This window comes from Nycticebus coucang, chromosome 9 (genome assembly GCF_027406575.1).
Source record: "Nycticebus coucang isolate mNycCou1 chromosome 9, mNycCou1.pri, whole genome shotgun sequence".
Lineage (NCBI taxonomy): Eukaryota > Metazoa > Chordata > Mammalia > Primates > Lorisidae > Nycticebus > Nycticebus coucang.
This window is the reverse complement of record NC_069788.1, coordinates 44821282-44841532: the sequence shown is the minus strand read 5'-3', so window position 1 is coordinate 44841532 and position 20251 is coordinate 44821282. Positions and strand designations below refer to the sequence as shown.

At 42.4% G+C, this 20251-nt stretch overlaps 1 protein-coding gene across 1 annotated transcript in view; it reads left to right on the top strand.

Annotated features, from left to right (window-relative positions):
• BLTP3A (bridge-like lipid transfer protein family member 3A) overlaps window positions 1-20251 on the top strand; it is a 95515-nt gene that overhangs the window by 36903 nt on the left and 38361 nt on the right. Inside the window, exons 2-5 of the mRNA XM_053603228.1 lie at window positions 5844-6006; window positions 6107-6145; window positions 7156-7247; window positions 19982-20171. Of these exons, the coding sequence (XP_053459203.1) occupies window positions 5844-6006; window positions 6107-6145; window positions 7156-7247; window positions 19982-20171 (484 nt within the window). The remainder of the gene's footprint in view (window positions 1-5843; window positions 6007-6106; window positions 6146-7155; window positions 7248-19981; window positions 20172-20251) is intronic.

Genomic DNA, 20251 nt, shown 5'->3' with positions numbered 1-20251 from the left:
AAGCTATAACCCAATTGTAGCCCAAGAAGAAGGGGAAAGAGGAGTGGAGGGAAGAGGATGGGTGGAGGGAGGGTAATCAGTTGGACCACATCTATGGTGCATCTTACAAGGGTACATGTGAAATTTACTAGGTGAAGAATATAAATGTCTTAACACAATAACTAAGTAAATGTCGTGAAGGCTTTGTTAACCAGTTTGATGAGAATATTTCAAATTGTATATCCAGCACATTGTACCCCATGACTGCATTAATGTACACAGCTATGATTTAAAAAAAAAAAAAAAGAATGGAACACCGAGCTTGAATAATTTATTGCTTTTATAAGTAAATGGTAAGCAAGCCCATTCTCTGTCCTGGTGGGAGAAATTACTTCACCCTCAAAGCTGGTCTTTGCAAACACAATCCTGAGAAGTAGCCAGAGCAAGGAGTGGTTAGGGCCATGTTATTTGTTGTTGAAACTGCACTAGGGTCTAGGTGTATGTCTAATTGCTTTTCCCACAAAAGTCCAGTTGATCCAGTGAGACAATGAGGATTATCAAGGAAGAAAGGAGTTTTGAGTACAACAGACATCTTGTTCGGATAACAGGAGAGACTATCTTAAATTGTGTCTCCGACTAATGGAGCTGATGAACTTTTAAAGGAAGGGACATGTGCATTGGGCCAGGTTGTGGTTTAACTAAGACGATTTGGCCTTAGTACACTGCTGGCAGGTTGTGGGAGACGGTGAATCTTGAGGTCAGGAAGTGTACCCAGAGCTCTTCAGAATCACAGCTCCTTTTTCTTGTAGAAGATCCATTTCTGTGAAACAATTCAAAAGGTCAAGTAGTTAAGGGAGAGGATTATAAAACACATAGGAGGTCACTGAAATTGATTCATGGAGCCAGTTATACATTTTTGGCATGACCAGCAAGATACATAGAAGTATGAGAGATCCATGGAAAGGTAGCTCTCCCAACACACTAAGTACCTTCAATAGGTAATTGATAGAAATAAATTGTAGAAAGATTTGTTATGCAATATATATGAGTAGCCATAGAGTCGCCTCCCAACTTAAAAAATAAACATTATTCATAGATTTGAAGCCTCCTGTAGACCCTTCCCCTAATTTCATAGGTAAGCGCTTTCCTAAATTTGTTATCATGTCAGCACATTTCTGTGTCTCTTTTAATGTCATACAATATTTTGTATAAACTTGTAAATATAATTTTTATTATTTAAAATTGTTCAAGAGACTTTTGTGTAGTATCATTTTAGGCATTGTACAAAAAAATTGCAAAGGTATAACTTCATGCACATCATGATTGTATGAGCCAAGGAAAAACAAAAACACGAAAACACAGCTTAGCATCAATGTAAAAACTAAGTATAGTTAAAGTTGGAGGATACTTCATTATTGGGGTGGAACATAGTGACTATGAGAGGTAACAATAGTGAGAATTAACAGAGATGAGATTGATCTAGACAGTTTGTTGTACAGGAGAGAGGGCTATGATCTGAGGAAATGGCCTTAACTTGATCCAGCCAAAAAGATGAAAGAAGGGGCTTGGTGCTGTAGTTCAGTGGCTAGGGCACCGGCCACATACACCGGAGCTGGCGTGTTCGAATCCAACCTGGGCCTGCCAAACAACAACTACAACCAAAAAATAGCTAGGTGTTGTGGCAGATGCCTGTACTCCCAGCTACTTGTAAGGCTGAGGCAAGGGAATCGCTTAAGCCCAAGAGTTTGAGGTTGCTGTGAGCTATGACACCATGGCACTCTATCCAGGGTGACAGCTTGAGACTCTCTCAAAAAAAAAAATAAAAAAAGATGAGAGAAGGAAGCTCTGGGTAGTTTGCCAAGGGGACGATTAATTAGCTAAGAATGTGTAGGCCCAGCATTGTATCAGGTAACCATTTTTATTTATTTATTTATTTTTTGAGATAAGAGTCTCACTTTGTTGCCCTCAATAGAGTGCCATGGTATCATAGTTCACAGCAACCTCATTGGCTTCAAGCAATTCTCTTGCCTCAGCCTCCCAAGGAGCTGCGACTATAGGCACCTGCCACAACACCAGGCTATTTTTTAGACATGAGGGTCTCACACTTGCTCAGGCTGGTCTTGAACCTGTGAGCTCAGGCAGTCCACCCACCTTGGCCTCCCAGAGTGCTAGAATTACAGGCATGAGCCACCACAGGAGGCCAGGTAACCATTTCTTTGTTTTTTGTTTTAGACTCTTGTCGCCCTGAGTAGAGTGCCATGGCATCATCATAGCTCACAGTAATCTCCATCTCTTGGGCTTAGGCAGTCCTCTTGCTTCAGCCTCCCGAATAGCTGGGCCTACAGTTACCTACAAAACACCTGACTTTTTTGTATTTTTAGTAGAGATGGGATTTCGGTTTTGCTCAGGCTGGTCTCAAACTTTTTTTTTTTTTTGTAGAGACAGATTTTTTATCGCCCTTGGTAAAGTGCCATGGCATCACACTGCTCACAGCAACCTCCAACTCCTGGGCTTAGGTGATTCTCTTGCCTCAGCCTCCCGAGTAGCTGGGACTATAGGTGCCCACCACCCTTGGTATATGGGGCTGGCGCCCTACCCACTGAGCCACAGGCACCACCCTCAAACTCTTTAAGCTCAAGCAATTTGGCCTCCCAGAGTGCTAGGATTACAGGCATGAACCACCATGCCTGGACTATCAGGTAACTATTTGATTAGGAAGAATGGCTAAGACAAAGTCCCTGACCTCAAAGAGCTTAATATCTGATTGGCAGCAGTGTTTACATACTGGAGAATTAAAGAACATCTAAAGACTTCTGTGATTATGACCTAAACGTTTGTTATAGACTCCAGGAATGGAGAATAAAAGAGCTTAATGGGAGTTGCAGCAGTTGGGGAAAGAAACCTTCAGTGAGAAGTCTCAAGTTGGGCCTTGAGTGGCAAATAGCGATGCTCCAGATAAAGGAGTGGGTGGTGAGAGCACACGAGTGAAGACTGGAGCAGTGAGTAGGGAGTAGTGAGAAGACTGGCCTATAAGGTCACTTGACCTACAGAGTTTCCTATGGTCTGGATTTTGCTGATTGCACATCTATAGTGTAATTCAGCAGTTTTTCTCTGCCCTCTGTGTTTATTTAACATTAGCAACTGGACTTGTGACTTAATAAGATTTAGGATCAGTCCTTTTGAGAAGATGATAGGTGTTTCGTTCTTTTATCACATCAGTAAAAGCATGTGTAAGTGTCCGAGATTTCATTTTACCCTGCTTTAACAAGCCAATAATTACTGTTCCATGTATATATATCTATACTTTTCTTTTTTTGTTTTTAAATGAGATGGGGTCTTTCTGTTTTTCTTTTCTTTCTTTCTTTTCTTTTTTTTTTTGAGACAGTCTCATTTTGTCACCCTTGGTAGAGTGCCGTGAAGTCATAGCTCACAGCAACCTCAAACTCTTGGGCTGAAGTGATTATCTTGCCTCAGCCTCCCAAGGATTATAGGTGCCCGTCATAACACTAGGCATTTTTTTTTTTTTTTTAGCAAGCCCAGCTATGGGTTTGAACCCACCAGCCATGGAGCATGTGGCTGGTGCTCTAACCACTGAACTACAGGCGCCCAGCCAAGAGACAGGGTCTTGCTCTGTTGCTAAGGCTGGAGTGCATGGAGCACAGTAGTGTGGATCATAGCTCATGGCAGCCTTGAACTCCTGGACTCAAGCAATGTTTCTACCTAAGCCTTTCAAGTAACTGAGCTTATAAGCTTGTGCTACCATGCCTGGCTAATTTTTTAGTTTTTGTAGAGACAGGTTTCACCATGTGGCTGGGGTGGTCTTGAACTCTTAGCCTTGAGCAATCCTCCCACCTTGGCCTCCCAAATTGGTAGGATTACAGGTGTGAGCCACTGCACCTGGCCCCTATTTCATATTCTAATTTCATATAGTTTCCTCTTCTGTCAGTTGAAGTAGTGTTGAAAAATATAATGCTTCCTGAGATATCCTGGCCTGTTCCTCTCCCCTACTTTTATTTGGATCATTTCTTTTCATTTCTGTTATCCCTATCTTATTCTGTCTTGGTTCTTTCCTGTGTGTGGGTCTTTTCCTAGGAAGGAACTTTGGAAGGTTAGTTTCATGAGTTTACAAGGAGGATAGACTGCTTCACTCCTTGGGGTCTTACTAGGATCCCATGTAGCAGAAAAAAACCCTCCCAGCTTCAGTTGCTGATCTCAAATTGGCCCACATTGCTTTTCATTGCTTGTTGGTTGTCTTGAATCTGTCTGCTCTCTTCAGGTTCGTCATTATGCCCCTTTGCTTCCCTCTAACTTTGTTCTGGACAGCTGTTTATAGAATACATGTTATGTGCCTGTTGATGTTTCTTCCCCACCTGTTTGTATGTGGAAATTGATGAGACTACTTTATCTTCTGTTTTGTTTCACTTATTTATTTATTTATTGTAGAGACAGAGTCTCACTTTATGGCCCTCGGTAGAGTGCCGTGGCCTTACACAGCTCACAGCAACCTCCAACTCCTGGGCTTAAGCGATTCTCTTGCCTCAGCCTCCCGAGTAGCTGGGACTACAGGCGCCCGCCACAACGCCTGGCTATTTTTGGTTGCAGTTTGGCCGGGGCCGGGTTTGAACCCGCCACCGTCGGTATATGGGGCTGGAGCCTTACCGACTGAGCCACAGGCGCTGCCCTCACTTATTTATTTTTGAGACAGTCTCACTGTGTTGCCCTGGGTAGAGTGCTGTGGCATCATAGCTCATAGCAACTTCAAACTCATAGCAACTCAAACTTGGTCTTAAGAGCTCTTCTTGCCTCAGCTTCCTGAGTAGTTGGGGCTACCGGTGCCCACCACAGTGCCTGGCTTATTTTTCTATTTATAGTAGGGGTGGGATCTTGCTCTTGCTCAGGCTGGTCTCAAACAGCTGAGCTCAAACCATGCACCTTGGCCTCCCAGAGTGCTAGAATTATAGTTGAGAGCCATCATGCCCGGCCTTCTGTTTTGTTTTAAGTGTTATTCATGGACTTTCTCTCTTGATAATCTAGTTGGTTTGTTTTTATGTGGAGATTCAGATATATCAAAAGGGTATGTTGGCTGGGCGAGGTTGCTCACGTCTGTAATCCTGACACTCTGGGAACTCAAGGCAGGTGGATTGCCTGAACTCAGGAGTTCGAGACCAGCCTAAGTCAGAGTGAGACCCCTGTCTCTAAAAGTAGCCAGGCATTAGCTACTTGGAAGGCTGAGGCAAGAGAATCACTTAAGACCATGAGTTTGAGGTTGTTGTGAGCTGTAATGCCACTACACTCTCCCGAGGTGGATATAGTGAGACTCTGTCTTAAAAAAAAAAAAAGCCAGGCATTGTGGTAGATGCCTATAGTCCCTAGCTACTTGGGAGAATGAAGCAAGAGAATTGCTTGAGCTCAAGAGTTTGAGGTTGCTATGAGCTGTCATGCCATGGTACTCTATCCAGGATAACTAAGACTGTGCCTCAAAAAAAAAAAGAGAAAAAAGGCTATGTTATCACTGCTATAGTTACTTCCCCAGAATCCCTATTTTAGGTTCATTAATAGGTTAATGGCCTAATTGTAAGTAGAATGATAGGTTTAACTTAACATCTTACATGTTGTAGAGATAGTGTGGTCATTAGTTAACATTTGTTCTGGCTGGTGCAAGTGCAGTAGTGTTTACAACTAATTGATCACAACCAGTTACAGATACCTTTGTTCCTTTTCCATTCCCATTGTTTTACCTGATGAGCCTTAAATTATTTTTTCTTTAATATTCACTTTTCTCCACTTTTAGAAGTGTTATTGTTATAATGCCCATTTAGCAGATTCCCCTGGAAATAATAGCCTCTTATCAACACTGTTTTCAGGTTTACTAAGAATCTTTCCCCGGACAAAATAAACTTGAGCACCCTGAAAGGAGAGGGTCAGCTGACCAACCTAGAGCTGGATGAAGAGGTTCTACAGAATGTGCTGGAGCTGCCCACCTGGTTAGCCATCACTCGGGTCTACTGCAACAGGGCCTCCATCCGGGTGAGAATGAGGGTCAGAATGCTGTAGCTGTCTATGGCCAGCACACCTCCCTTCTTGAGGGCAGCTCCCACAGCCCTGATACTTTTTTTTCCTTTTTCAGATCCAGTGGACAAAGTTGAAGACACACCCAATTTGCTTGGTAATGGCCTTTCTTGATTGCAAGTAATCAAATGGGGATAGCTGGGATAGGCTTTTAAAAGATAGGAGAGAAGATAGGCTGACTCTGTTGGGAGTGGTAAATGTTTCTTTATGGCTCTGTGAGCTTCTCTCTGACACAGAGTGATTATTGTCTGGGCTTATTATGAAACTGCTGTTCAGTATGGGAATTAGCACTGAGACATAAGAGTTAGGACTCCTGGCTGGATGTGGTAGCTCACGCCTATAATCCTACAGCTCTGGGAGACTGAGGCAGGTGGATTGCTGGGGCTCAGGAATTTGAGAGCAGCCTGAGCCAGAGCAAGACCCTGTATCTAAAAAATAGCTGGGTATTGCGGTGGGCACCTGTAGTCCTAGCTACTTGGAAGGCTGAGGCAAGAGGATTGCTTGAACCCAAGAGTTTGAGATTGCTGTGAGCTGTGAGGCCGCAGCACTCTACCGAGTATACCAAAGCAAGATTCTGTCTCAAAAAAAAAAAAAAAAAAAAAGAAAGACGACTTTGGACTCCTGAGTTCATTTGGACTTTGTGTAACAATTTTTTTTGTCCAGACTCTACTCTTAGACTTTGCTATTTTTCCGTGGAATCATGTCAGAGGAAAAATTAGAAGTTTAATATATGTTGCCTATTGGGTGATTATCAGTCAAACGCCCTTCAGGAACTGACTGATGCATATCTTTATCCCGAAGATTGGAATCCCTGGGAATAGAAGTATCTCTGAAACTTGGATTTGTGTTTTGTCTTTCTGCTGTGAGTTCAGCCTATGCTTGTCATGGGGTTCTGCTGCTAATGGAAATGGAGTGGGGAAGATGGAGCCTTTCCTTGCATTTTAGTATGTTCATTCATTCAACAAATATTAATTGTCTTCCAACTATGAGTATAGTACTCAATAGGCACTGGAGAACAGAAATGAATAAGATTCAGTCTTTGCTGTCTTTTTTTATGCTATGTGTGTTTTTATGCAGATGCTTAGTTTTCCATGACTTTTATTTTAGTGTCTGGATAAAGTAGAGGTGGAGATGAAGACCTGTGAGAATCCTCGGCCTCCCAATGGACAGTCTCCCATTGCCCTTGCTTCAGGACAGAGGTTAGTTGCTTTAAGCTTGGTTATTTCCAACATATAGTTTCAGTTACTCTTTTAGTTAAAAAACAAAAAAATTTTATTATGGAAAAAAGTTTTTTTTTTAATAGCAACTTTTTTTTCCTTTAACAATTTTGTTGGGCGGCACCTGTGGCTCAAGGAGTAGGGCGTCGGTCCCATATGCCAGAGGTGGTGGGTTCAAACCCAGTCCCGGCCAAAATAAATAAATAAATAAACTTTAAAAAAAAAACAAAACAATTTTGTTTTGCAGTTTTGGGCCGGGGCTGGGTTTGAACCCACCACCTCCAACATATGGTGCTGGCGCCCTACCCCTTTGAGCCACAGGTGCCACCCAGTTTTTTTTTTTTTTTTGAGACAGAGTCTCACTTGATCATCCTCGGTAGAGTGCTATGGCATCACAGCTCACAGCAATCTCCAACTCCTGGGTTTAGGTGATTCTCTTGCCTCAGCCTCCCGAATAGCTGGGACTATAGGCGCCTGCCACAGCACCTGGCTATTTTTTTTGTTGTTGTTGCAGTTTGGCTGGGGCTGGGTTTCAACCCGCCACCCTCGGTATATGGGGCCGGTGCCCTACTCACTGAGCCACAGATGCCGCCCAGGAAAAATTTAACATATACTAAAGTATATGTTATTATGGAAAACTTTAACATATATTAAAGTAGAGAGTATATTTAACATATACTAAAGTTGAGTATAATGTTCCCCTCAAAATTTAACTTCAAAAATTACCAACATTAGCAGGATGATGGCCATGGAAGTCGGAATCCTTTAAGGATTGTGTAACAACTCACCTGCCAATTTTTTTTCTATCTTTCTCCTGCCATTTTTTTTGTGTGTGTGTACACTGGCATTATAGTACTTGAAAGCAAATCTCAGATGCCATGTAATTCCACCTGTAAATACTTCCATATTGTGTCTTTAACAGAAATGGACTGGAAATAATACTACTATCATAGTCAAAAGAAATAATAAGAATTCTGTAATATCATTGAATAATTATCCTTATAATCAATTTTCCTGAATTTTTTTTACAGTAGTGCAATGTGGATCAGAAAAGGTTTATACTTTACATTGGGTAAAGTTCAATGTAAAGCTCTTTAATTATAGCTCCTAACATGTATTTTTCAATATACCATTTAGTCTTCTTACAAATTAGATAATATTTTTCTAAAGAATTTCACTCACAATTAAGATAAGAAAAAAAGGAAAAAAAAAGAATTTTACTCATTTTGTATTTTGGCTGATTATGTCCTCAAGATATCATTTAAAATGTTTCTCTTTTAATCTGATAGTTTAAGTAGATCAGAGGATTGACCTGATTCAATTTTTTGCTTTTCTTTTGTTTTTTTCCTTTGTACTTCCAAGGGGTGAGGGATCTTTTTCTGGCCCTCCTTTATAAAGGCACTGATCCCATTCATGAGGGCAAAACCCTCATGACCTAAACACCTTCTAAAGGCCCCCATCTCCTGGGTGGCGCCCGTAGCTCAATGGGTAGGGTGCTGGACATATACACCAAGGTTGGTGGGTTGGAACCCAGCCTAGGCCAGCTAAAACAACAATGACAGCTGCAACAACAAAAAAAATAGCCAGGCATTGTGGCAGGTGCCTGTAGTCCCAGCTACTTGGGAGGCTAAGATAAGAGAATTGCTTAAGTCCAAGAGTTTGAGGTTGCTGTGAGCACTCTACCCAGGGTGACAGCTTGAGACTCTGTCTCAAAAAAACAAAGAAACAAAAAAAGCCAGGTCTCACTCTGGCTCAGGCTGGTCTTGAACTTGTGAGCTCAGACAGTCCACCTGCCTTGGCCTCCCAGAGTGCTAGGATTATAGGTGTGAGCCACATGTCCGGCTTCAGTCATTGTTTTTTGATGTTTATATTTCCTTATCTGATCAGTTAGGATTTTTCCAAGTCAGCTCCTGTGTCCTTTTAACAAGACCCCAATATTCTTCCTGCTTTATATAGATGTATGTGTATATATGTGTGTGTGTGTGTATACATATATATGTGTGTGTGTGTAATATATGTGTGTGTGTGTATATATACATATATATATATATATATATATTTTTTTTTTTTTTTTATAGAGATAGAGTCTCACTTTGTCACCCTTGGTAGAGTGCCATGGCATCATAACTCATAGCAACCTCAAGCTCTTGGGCTCAAGCGATTCTCTTGCCTCTGGCTCCCAAGTAGCTGGGACTATAGGCGTCCACCACAACTCTAGCTATTTTTAGAGATGGGGTCTCCCTCTTGCTTAGGCTGGTCTCCAGCCTGTGACTTTAAGCAATCCACCTGCCTTGGCCTCCCTGAGTGCTAGGAATACAGGCTTGAGTCACTGTGGCGGGCCTATTTGTTTATATATTTTTTGAGACAGAGTCTTATTTTGTTGCCCTTGGTAGAGTGCCATGGTGTCGTAACTCACAGCAACCTCAACTCTTGGGCAACCTTAAACTCTTGGGATCAAGTGATCCTCTTGCCTCCGCTTCCTAAGTAGCCAGGGCTACTTTTAGAGACAGGGTCTCACTCCTGCTCAGGCTGGTCTCGAACTCCTGAGCTCAGGCATTCTACCTGCCTTGGCCTCCCAAAGTGCTATTATTATAGATGTGAGCCACCACACCTGGCCTCATCCTGCTTTTTAAACAGAGCAAGATATTTGAGGGTTTTCTTAAAAATCTTTCTCCCATAGCTGGGCGTTGTGGCAGGCGCCTATAGTCCCAGCTGCTCGGGAGGCTGAGGCAAGAGAATCGTGTAAGCCCAAGAGTTAGAGGTTGCTGTGAGCCGTGTGACACCACGGCACTCTACCCGATGGCGGTACAGTGAGACTCTGTCTCTACAAAAAAAAAAAAAAAAAAATCTTTCTCCCAGACTGAAGTCAGACATTTCTTCTAGGAGACATGATTCCCTTTAGTGAGAAATGCTATGAAGAGACTTTTCTGGACAAAATTGCATTCACTGAGTTGTCATTGTTTTAAGGCGTTTTTAGTGTCCAGCACAAGGAAAAAGGTATTTTTAAGAATGAGAAAAATCCTGATGATATCCTGATACCTCTTAATTCTTTTTTTTTTTTTTTTTTGATACAAGAGTCTCACTATGTCACCCTGGGTGGAGGAGTGCCCTGGCGTCACAGCTCATAGCAACCTCAATATCTTGGGCTTAAGTGATTCTCTTGTCTCAGCCTCCCAAGTAGTTGGGACTCCAGGTGCCTGCCACAATGCCTGGCTATTTTTTGGTTGCAGTTTTCATTGTTGTTTAGCAGGCCCAGGCCAGGCTTGAACCCACCAGCTTTGGTGTATGTGCCCGGTGTGCTCTGCTCACTGAGCTATGGAGCTGTGCCCTGACACTTTATTTACTTATTTTTTTCTTTAGAGACAGAGTCTCATTTTGTCGCCCTTGGTAGAGTGCTATGGCATCACAGCTCACAGCAGCCTCCAGCTCTTGGGGTTAGGCAATTCTCTTGCCTCAGCCTCCCGAGTAGCTGGGAGAACAGGTGCCCACCACAATGCCCAGCTATTTTTTGTTGCAGTTTGGCTGGGTTCGAACCCGCCCTCTTCAGTATATGGGGCCAGTGCCCTACTCACTGAGCCACAGGTACCACCCAAACCCTGATACTTTCATAGAAAAGACGGTTTTGAATTAACTTTTTGGATTTAACCCTGTAGGTTTATTTATACAATGAATCTTTTTTTTTTTTGTAGAGACAGAGTCTCACTTTATGGCCCTCAGTAGAGTGCCGTGGCCTCACACAGCTCACAGCAACCTCCAACTCCTGGGCTTAAGCGATTCTCTTGCCTCAGCCTCCCGAGTAGCTGGGACTACAGGCGCCTGCCACAACGCCCGGCTATTTTTTTGGTTGCAGTTTGGCCGAGGCAGGGTTCGAACCCGCCACCCTCGGTATATGGGGCCGGCGCCTTACCGACTGAGCCACAGGCGCCTCCCTATACAATGAATCTTGATTTGTAACAAGAATAACATAAATGATTTACTTTTTTTTTTATTTTAAAAAATAACAAAACTGGGTGGCGCCTGTGGCTCAGTCAGTAAGGCGCCAGCCCCATATACTAGGGTGGCGGGTTCAAACCTGACCCCGGCTGAACTACAACCAAAAAATAGCCGGGTGTTGTGGCAGGCGCCTGTAGTCCCAGCTACTTGGGAGGCTGAGGCAAGAGAATCGCTTAAGCCCAGGAGTTGGAGGTTGCTGTGAGCAGTATGATGCCATGGCACTCTACCAAGGGCCATAAAGTGAAACTCTGTCTCTACAAAAAAATAAAATAAAAAAAAAATAACAAAACTAACAAAACTGTCAATAAGATTACTGAATGTAGGCTTGGTACCCATGTAGCACAGTGGTTATGGTGCCTTCCATATACACTGAGGTTGGCAGGTTCAATTCTGGCCTGGGACAGCTAAAACAATAACAACTGCAAAAAAACAACAAAAAAATAGCCAGGCATTGTGGCAGATGCCTGTAGTCCTAGCTACTTGAGAGGCTGAGGCAAGAGAGTTCTTAAGCCAAAGAGTTGGAGGTTGCTGTGAGCTGTGATGCCACGGTGCTCTACCCAGGGTGACATAGTGAGACTGTGTCTCAAAAAAGAAAAAAAAAAAAAAGAAAAGAAATAAGACTACTGAATGTAATAGATTACATGTATGTGTGAGTGTTTTTGAGGCAGAGTCTCATTTTTTTGTCCCTGGTAGAGTGCTGTGACGTCATAGCTCACAGCAACCTCAAACTCTTGAGCTCAAGCCATTTTCTTGCCTCACCCTCCTGAGTAGGCGCTCACAATGCCTGGCTTTTTTTTTTTTTTTTTTGAGACAGTGTATCATTATGTTTTTAAGGTCACAGCTCACAGCAACCTCCAACTCTTAGGCCTAAGTGATTCTCTTGCCTCAACCTCCCATGTAGCTGGGACTACAGGCACCTGCCACAATTCCTGGCTATTTTTTTTGTTGCAGTTGTCATTGTTGTTTTAACTGGCCTGGGTCGGGTTCCAGCCTGCCAGCTTTGGTGTATTTGGCTGGTGCTGTAACCACTGTACTACGGGCACCGAGCCTGCCTGGCTGTTTTTAGAGACCGAGTCTCACTATTGTTCAGGCTGGTCTCAAACTCATGAGCTGAAGGGAATCCTCCCTCGGCCTCCCAGAGTGCCGGGATTACAGATGTGAACCTCCGTGCTTGGCCTTTTGTGTGTGTTTTAAACCTTACAACATATCCCCTTTGGGATGTATAGTCAAAATACTGTTTGTTTTCTTTTTTCTTTTTTCTTTATTTTAATTTTTTTCCAGTTTTTGGCTGGAGTTGGGTTTGAACCTGCCACTCCCGGTATGTGGGGCTGGTGCCCTATTCCTTGAGCCATAGGCACCGCCCTCTTTTATTTTTTTGATACAACAGGCTCTTGCCCTGTTGCCCAAGAACAGCGGTGTTGTGATAGCTGACTATACCCTTAAACTCTTGGGTTCAAGTGGTCCTGTGCCTCACCTTTGGGTAGCTGGGACTATAGGTGCATGCCACCATACCCAGCTAGTTCTTGTTTTTTTGTGTTTTTTTTTTTTTTTGATACCGAGTCTTGCTATGTTGCCCTTGGTAGAGTGCTATGGCGTCATAGCTCACAGAAAACTCAATATCTTGGTCTTAAGTGATTCTCTTGCCTCAGCCTCCCAAGTAGCTGGGACTACAGGCACCTGCTACAACGCCCGGCTATTTTTTGGTTGGAGTTGTCATTGTTGTTTAGCAGGCCCGGGCTAGGTTCGAACCTGCCAGCTCTGGTGTATGTGGCTGGTGCCTTAGAGCAAGATTCCATCTCTACCAAGAATAGGAAAACTAGCAAGGAGTTGTGGCAGATGCCTGTCTTTGCAGCTACTCGGGAGATTGAGGGAAGAGGATGGCTTGACCTAGAAATGTGAAGTTGCTATGAGCTGTGACACAGTGGCACTCTAGTCTGGGGCAAGAGAGTGAGACTCTGTCTCATAAAAAAAAAAAAAAAAAAGTATTCTGGAGATCAGTCCATAGAAGTATAAAGAATTGTTCTTGGGCGGCGCCTGTGGCTCAGTGAGTAGGGCCCCGGCCCCATATGCCGAGGGTGGCGGGTTCAAACCCAGCTCCGGCCAAACTGCAACAAAAAAATAGCCGGGTGTTGTGGCGGGCGCCTGTAGTCCCAGCTGCTCGGGAGGCTGAGGCAAGAGAATCGCGTAAGCCCAAGAGTTAGAGGTTGCTGTGAGCCGTGTGACGCCACGGCACTCTACCCGAGGGCGGTACAGTGAGACTCTGTCTCTACAAAAAAAAAAAAAAAGAATTGTTCTTTATACTTTTTGTATTTGCAGAATGTGCTTATTTTATGGCAGCACCAGGCAGCACCATTGTTTATTTAGCCAGTTCTCTATTGATGGATATTTGCATTCTTTCTTTCTTGTTTCAGCATATTTTCTTTTCTTGTTTTTTTTTTTTTTTTGAGACAGAGTCTCAAGCTGTCACCCTGGGTAGAGTGCTATGGCATCATAGCTCACAGCAACCTCCAACTCTAGGGCTTAAACGATCCTCTTGCCTCACGTTTTCTATTTTTAATAGAGATGGGGGTCTCACTTTTTGCTCAGGCTGGTCTCAAACCTATGAGCTGAAACTATCCACCCACCTCAGCCTCCCAGAGTGCTAGGATTATAGGCGTGAGCCACCAAGCCCAGCTTATTTGGATTATTTCCAGTTTTTGCTGTAACAAATGGATCAGTAGTTAGTGACCATGTTCATAAGTCAGTTAGTATTTTGCCAGCATATTTTAGGAAACAGTTTTATCAAGATGTAATTCACATGCTGTAAAATTCATTCATTTGAAATTTATAATTCGTTGGTTTTTACTATATTCACTGTGATGTGCAACCATGACCACAATCAATTTTAGAACATTTTCATCACCCAAAAGAAACCCCAAAACTATTGACAATCACTCTTCATTCTCTCCAGCGTTGGCCCTAGGCAACTCAACCACTAATTTTCTATACCTATACTGTACATTCCATATAAATGGAATCATATACTGTATGGTCTTTTGTAATTGCCTTCTTTCGTTTAGTATGTTTTCAATGAAGTAATCATTAATAATCACACAAAAAATATGTTTTCAAGGTTTAGTCACGTAACATGTAATAGTACTTTATTCCCTTTTTTCTCTTAGAGACAGAGTCTCAGTTTGTCGCCCTCCATAGAGTGCTGTGGCTTCACAGCTCACAGCAACCTCCAGTTCTTGGGCTTAGCCAATTCTCTTGCCTCAGCCTCCCAAGTAGCTGGGACTATAGGCACCTGCTACAAGGCCTGGCTATTTTTTTGTTGCAGTTTCGCTGAGGCCAGGTTTGAATCCGCCACCCTTGGTATATGGGGTTGGCACCCCATTCACTGAACCACAGGTGCCACCCTACTTTATTCCTTTTTATGGCTGAATAATATTCTGTTGTATGGATATATCACCTTTTTTTTTTTGTTTTTTTCAGTTTTTGGCCTGGGCTGGGTTTGAACCCGCCACCTCCGGCATATGGGGCTGTGCCCTACTCCTTTGAGCCACAGGCGCTGCCCGGTCACCTTTTTTTTTCTCAGACAATCTTGCTCTATTGCTGTGGCTAGAGAGCCATAGTCTCAGCCTAGCTCACAGCAACCTCAAGCTCCTTGGCTCAAGCAGTTCTCCTGCCTCAGCCTCTTGAGTAGCTGGGACTACAAGTGCCTGCCACAGTACCTGGCTAATTTTCCTATTTTTGTTAGAGATGGGGTCTCTCTCTTGCTCAGGCTGGTCTCAAACTCCTGAGCTCAAGTGATCTTCCCACCTCGGCCTCCCAGAGTGCTAGGATTACAGGCGTGAGCCATTGTGCCTGGTCTAGATATATCACATTTTATTTACTCCTTCATATCACATTTTATTTACTCCTTCATCAGGTGATGTACTGGGTTGTTTCTACTTTTTTCATTAGCATGTTTTGGGATTGAGTCCTAGAAATGGGACTAGTGGGTTAAAAGGCCAATGTGTGTTATTTGAATAAATACTGCTGTATGAGAGAATTCTTTCTCAGAGCCTTGCCAATAGTGAATATTGTCAAACTTTTAAGATTTTTGCCTAATCTGATAGATTATGTGATACTCTAGTGCAGTATTTTTGTAAGTTATATTGAAGTATGACGTATTGAGACACATAAATCATAAATTCAGCGATTATTTACAAAATTACATTAAAGAAACAGACTACTTCTAGATTCACTGAAGCCTCCTATGCTCTTTCTAGTCATACTCATCCCCAAATATTGTTAACTTTTATCCTGGTTTCAAACATCATAGATTAGTTTTGTCTTATTCTTTTAAAGTTATATAATTGAAATGTATAGAATGTAGTCATTTGTGTTTAGCTGCCTTAATGCAATGTGTTTGTGAGAGTCATCCATCTTGTTATATATATTTGTAGTTCATTGATCCTAACCACTGTATAGTAGTCTATTACATGAATATGTCATAGTGTATCCATTCTGTTGGATGGACATTTGGTGTGGACATTTGGTGTGTATCCATTCTGTTGGATGGACATTTCTGGCTATTAAGTGTAGTGTTGCTATATGAAACTGTTCTCTGTCCTGACTGTGGAGGTTGATACATGACTGTACCATTTGTTAAAACCCATAGACCCATACACCAAAGAATAGTGCTGCTATGAATATTCTTGTATATATCCTTTTGTGAACATATGCATACATTTCTATTTTATATATACCTAGTAGTAGATTTGCTGGGTTATAGGCTGTGTATAGGTTCTGCTTTCGTAGATACTTCTAGATGGTTCATAGTGGTTTTTCAGCTTTTCCTGTTAGTAGTGCATAGAAGTTCGAGATGCTTTATATCCGTGGTAGCACATATTTTCTATCTTTTTATTTTAACTGTTCTGATGAGTGTGTACTTATATCACGTTATATAATAGTTTGCATTTTTCTGATGATTAGTTTGTTGCAATTTTGGATATTTTATTTCATAAAGCACCTGTGTGTTTTCTTCATTTGTCTTTTAGTTTGTTTGTCTTTTTCCTGTTAATGTGTAGTTTTTAAATATATTCTGGAAACAAGTCCTTTGTTAGATGCATGTATTGCAGGTATCTTCTACTTTGTACAGAGTAGAAGATACTTGTCACTTTTAATGGGTTTTGTTGTTGTTGAACAGAAATGATTGATTCTAATGTAATTCAGTATATCTTTTTTCCACCATTGTAGTTAGCACTTCTTGTACGCGGTATCCAGTTTAAGGAATCTTTTCCTGTCCTAAGACATAAAGGCATTCTTCCGTGTTTTCTTCTAAAAGCTTGATTGTTTGACTTTTCACATTTAGATCTCCAATCCATTTTGCAACTAATTTTGTTTTGTCTGAGGTAAAGTAGGGGTCAATATTATTTTTTCTTTATTGATATTCCCCAAACTAAGCATGCACTATTTATTGAAAAGGCCATCTTTTTCACCACTGCACTGTCATCTTTGTCATAAATCAAGTGATTCTCAGTAGTTTTAATTTATTTATAAATGAGATTAAGCACCATTTTATGTTTGATATCTACTTGCATTTATTTTTTTGTGAATTGTCCATACTTAGTCCCATTTTTATTGGGCTCTTGGTCTTTTTCTTCTCAGTTTTTTGAAGTTATTTATACATTAGGGATATTAGTTCTTTGTGATATAAGTTGTAAATGTAGATATATTTTTCAGTTTGAATTTCCAGACCTCTTTTTTTATCTCTTGTTATGAGAAGGGATTTAACCTACATGACGAGAATTGCTGTATTTTCTGCATCCAGAGGGCCTTTAACATGTTCCTTGTTCCTCTTCCTTTGGCATTTCTGGCCTCTATGGTAGAAGTATAGCTATACTCTTGGGAAAGTACAGTGGACTCTTGAACAACAGGTTTGAACTGCTTGGGTCCAGGATGGATTTTTCCAGCCAAATTATGATAGAAAGTATTGTGGACAGGAAGGTACAGTGGTGGTGGTATTGGTAGTGGTGGTCACTGGAAATCACATACTTGGAAGGCCAACTTTTCCTGTACATAATGTTTGTGTGTGTGTGTGTGTGTGTGTGTGTGTATATATGTGTTCTTCAGGGCTGACTGTAGACTTAAGTATGTGCAGGCTTTGGTATTTGCAGAAGTGGCAGGGGGTGGTATCATGTAACTGATCCTCCCCCATCCCCACTCTGAGAGAGGACTATATTTGACAGTAGAGATGGGACTGGTCTTGAGTAGATTTTACAATATTAAATCTCTTTTTTTTTTTTTTTTCAGTTTTTGGCCGGGGCTGGGTTTTTTGAACCCACCACCTCTGGCATGTGGGGCTGGTGCCCTACCCCTTTGAGCCACAGGCACCGCCCCTCTTTTTTTTTTTTTTTTTTTTTTGAGACAGAGTCTCACTATGTCACCCTTAGTAGAGTGCTGTAACATCACAGCTCACAGCAACCTCCAACTCTTAGGCTTAAGTGATTCTCTTGCCTCAGCCTCCTGAGTAGCTGGGACTACAGGTGCCCACCACAACACCCAGCTGTTTTTTGGTTGCAGTTGTTCAGCTGGTCTGGGTCGGGTTTGACCCAGCCACCCTCCGTGTATGTGGCTGGCACTGTAATCACTGTGCTATGGGTGTCAAGCCTACAATTTAAAATCTCTTATTCTAGCCACAGATTGCCTGTATTTCTTTCATTTTATTTTATTTTTTTAGAGACAGTCTCATTTTATCACCCTTGGTAGAGTGCTGTGGCGTCACAGTTCACAGCAACCTCCAGCTTTTGGGCTTAGGCAATTCTCTTTCCTCCCGAGTAGCTGGGACTATAGGCGCCCACCACAACACCTGGCTATTTTTTTGTTGCAGTTTGGCCAGGGCCAGGTTTGAACCTGCCACCCTGAGTATATGGGGCCGGCACCCTACTCACTGAGCCACAGGCACTGCCCTGCCTGTACTACTTTTATTTTTCTACTACCTTTGCAGAGTGTGCTCTGTCTTTGAAGATGTTATAGAAAACTTGTGTCTCCTTTCTGGCATTATATCTCCCCTCATAGCCCATATCCAAATATTTATTCAGGTAGTTTGTAAGCTATAAAAAGCTATAAAATTAATTCTTTCTGATAGAAAAGATAATTGCTTTTATTCCATTCTTTTTTGGAGGGCAGGGGGACAGAGTCTCAAGCTGTTGCCCTGGGTAGAGTGCAATGGCATTACAGCTCACAGCAACCTCAAACTCTTGGGATTAAGCAATTTTCTTGCCTCAGCCTTGCAGGCATCTGCCACAATGCCTTGCTATTTTTTGTTGTTGTTTTTGTTTAAGTTGTCATTATTGTTTTAGCTGGCCGAGGCCGGGTTCAAACCCACCAGCCTCGGTGTAGGTGGCCGGCACCCTACCCACTGAGCTACTGGCACTGCCTTATTCCATTTTTTTAAAAAAGAAACTTCCCATTAAAAAGAGTACTGTAGGCTCGGCACCTGTAGCTCAGTAGCTAGGGCGCCAGCCACATGCATTGGAGCCAGTGGGTTTGAATCCAGCCTGGGCCTGCCAAATAGCAATTGACAACTACAGCAAAAAAAATAGCCGGGCATTGTGGTGGGCACCTGTAGTCCCAGCTACTTGGGAGGCTGAGGCAAGAGAATCACTTAAGCCCAAGAGTTTGAGGTTGCTGTGAGCTGTGATACCACGACACTCTACTGAGGGCAACATAGTGAGACTGTCTCAGAAAGAAAGTGTACTGTAACTGGGTGCAGTAGCTCACACCTACAATCCCAGCCACTCAGGAGGCTGAGGTGGGAGATCACTTGAGCCCAAGAGTTTGAAACCAGCCTGGGCAACATAGTAAGATCTTGTCTCTACTTTTTTTTTTTTTTTTTGAGACAAGATCTCATTATGTTGCCCTTGGTAGAGTGCTATGGTGTCATAGCTCACAGCAACCTCAAACTCTAGGGCTTAAGCAATTCTCTTGCCTCAGCCTCCCAAGTAGCTCGGACTACGGGCGCCTGCCACAACTCCCGGCTATAGTTTGATTGTAGTTGTCATTGTTTTTAACAGGCCCAGGATGGGTTCGAACCCTCCAGCCTTGGTGTATGTGGCTGACGCTCTAGCCACTGAGCTACGTGCGCCAAGCCTCTACATTTTTGTTTTTGAAACAGAGTCTCACTCTGTTGCTCTGGGTAGAGTGCTGTGGCATCATAACTCACAGCAACCTCAAACTCTTGGGTTCAAGCAATTCTCTTCCCTCAACCTCTGGAGTAACTGGGACTGTTGGCTCCTGCCACAATGCCTGTCTAGTTCTTTTTTTATTTTTAGTAGAGATGGGGTTTCAGTCTTGCCCAGTCTGGTTTTGAGTTCCTGAGTTCAGGCAATCCTCCCTCCTTAGCCTCCTAGAGTGCTAGGATTACAGACATGAGCCACCATGCCCTACCATAGTCAGACCTTCTCTCTAGAAAAATTAGCAGGGGATGATGGCATGCACCTATAATCCTATCTACTTGAGAGGCTGAGGTGAGTGGATTACTTGAACCCAGCTGTATGACTGCACTCCAGCCTGGGTAACAGAACATTGTTTCTAATTTGGGGAAAAACATTAGAAATTTTATAAATAAGAAATAAAAAGAAAAATAATCATCTGTAGTCCTAACACCCAATAACTAAAATTGATGTCTTCCAGTGTAAAGACTATGCATAAAGTCTCACATGATTCTGATCATTGGTCTTCCTTATTTGTTGTAGTGAATATGGCTTTGCTGAAAAGGTGGTAGAAGGAATGTTCATCATTGTCAATTCCATCACCATCAAGATTCATTCTAAGGCCTTCCATGCTTCTTTTGAATTGTGGCAGCTCCAAGGGTATAGCGTCAACCCCAGCTGGCAGCAGAGTGACCTACGCCTGACTCGCATCACTGATCCCCACCGAGGAGAGGTAAAAGCCAGTCATTGTCAAGGGAGAGTAGGGAGTAATTTGAAGTATTATTAATTCTTTTTTTTTTTTTTTTTTATTGT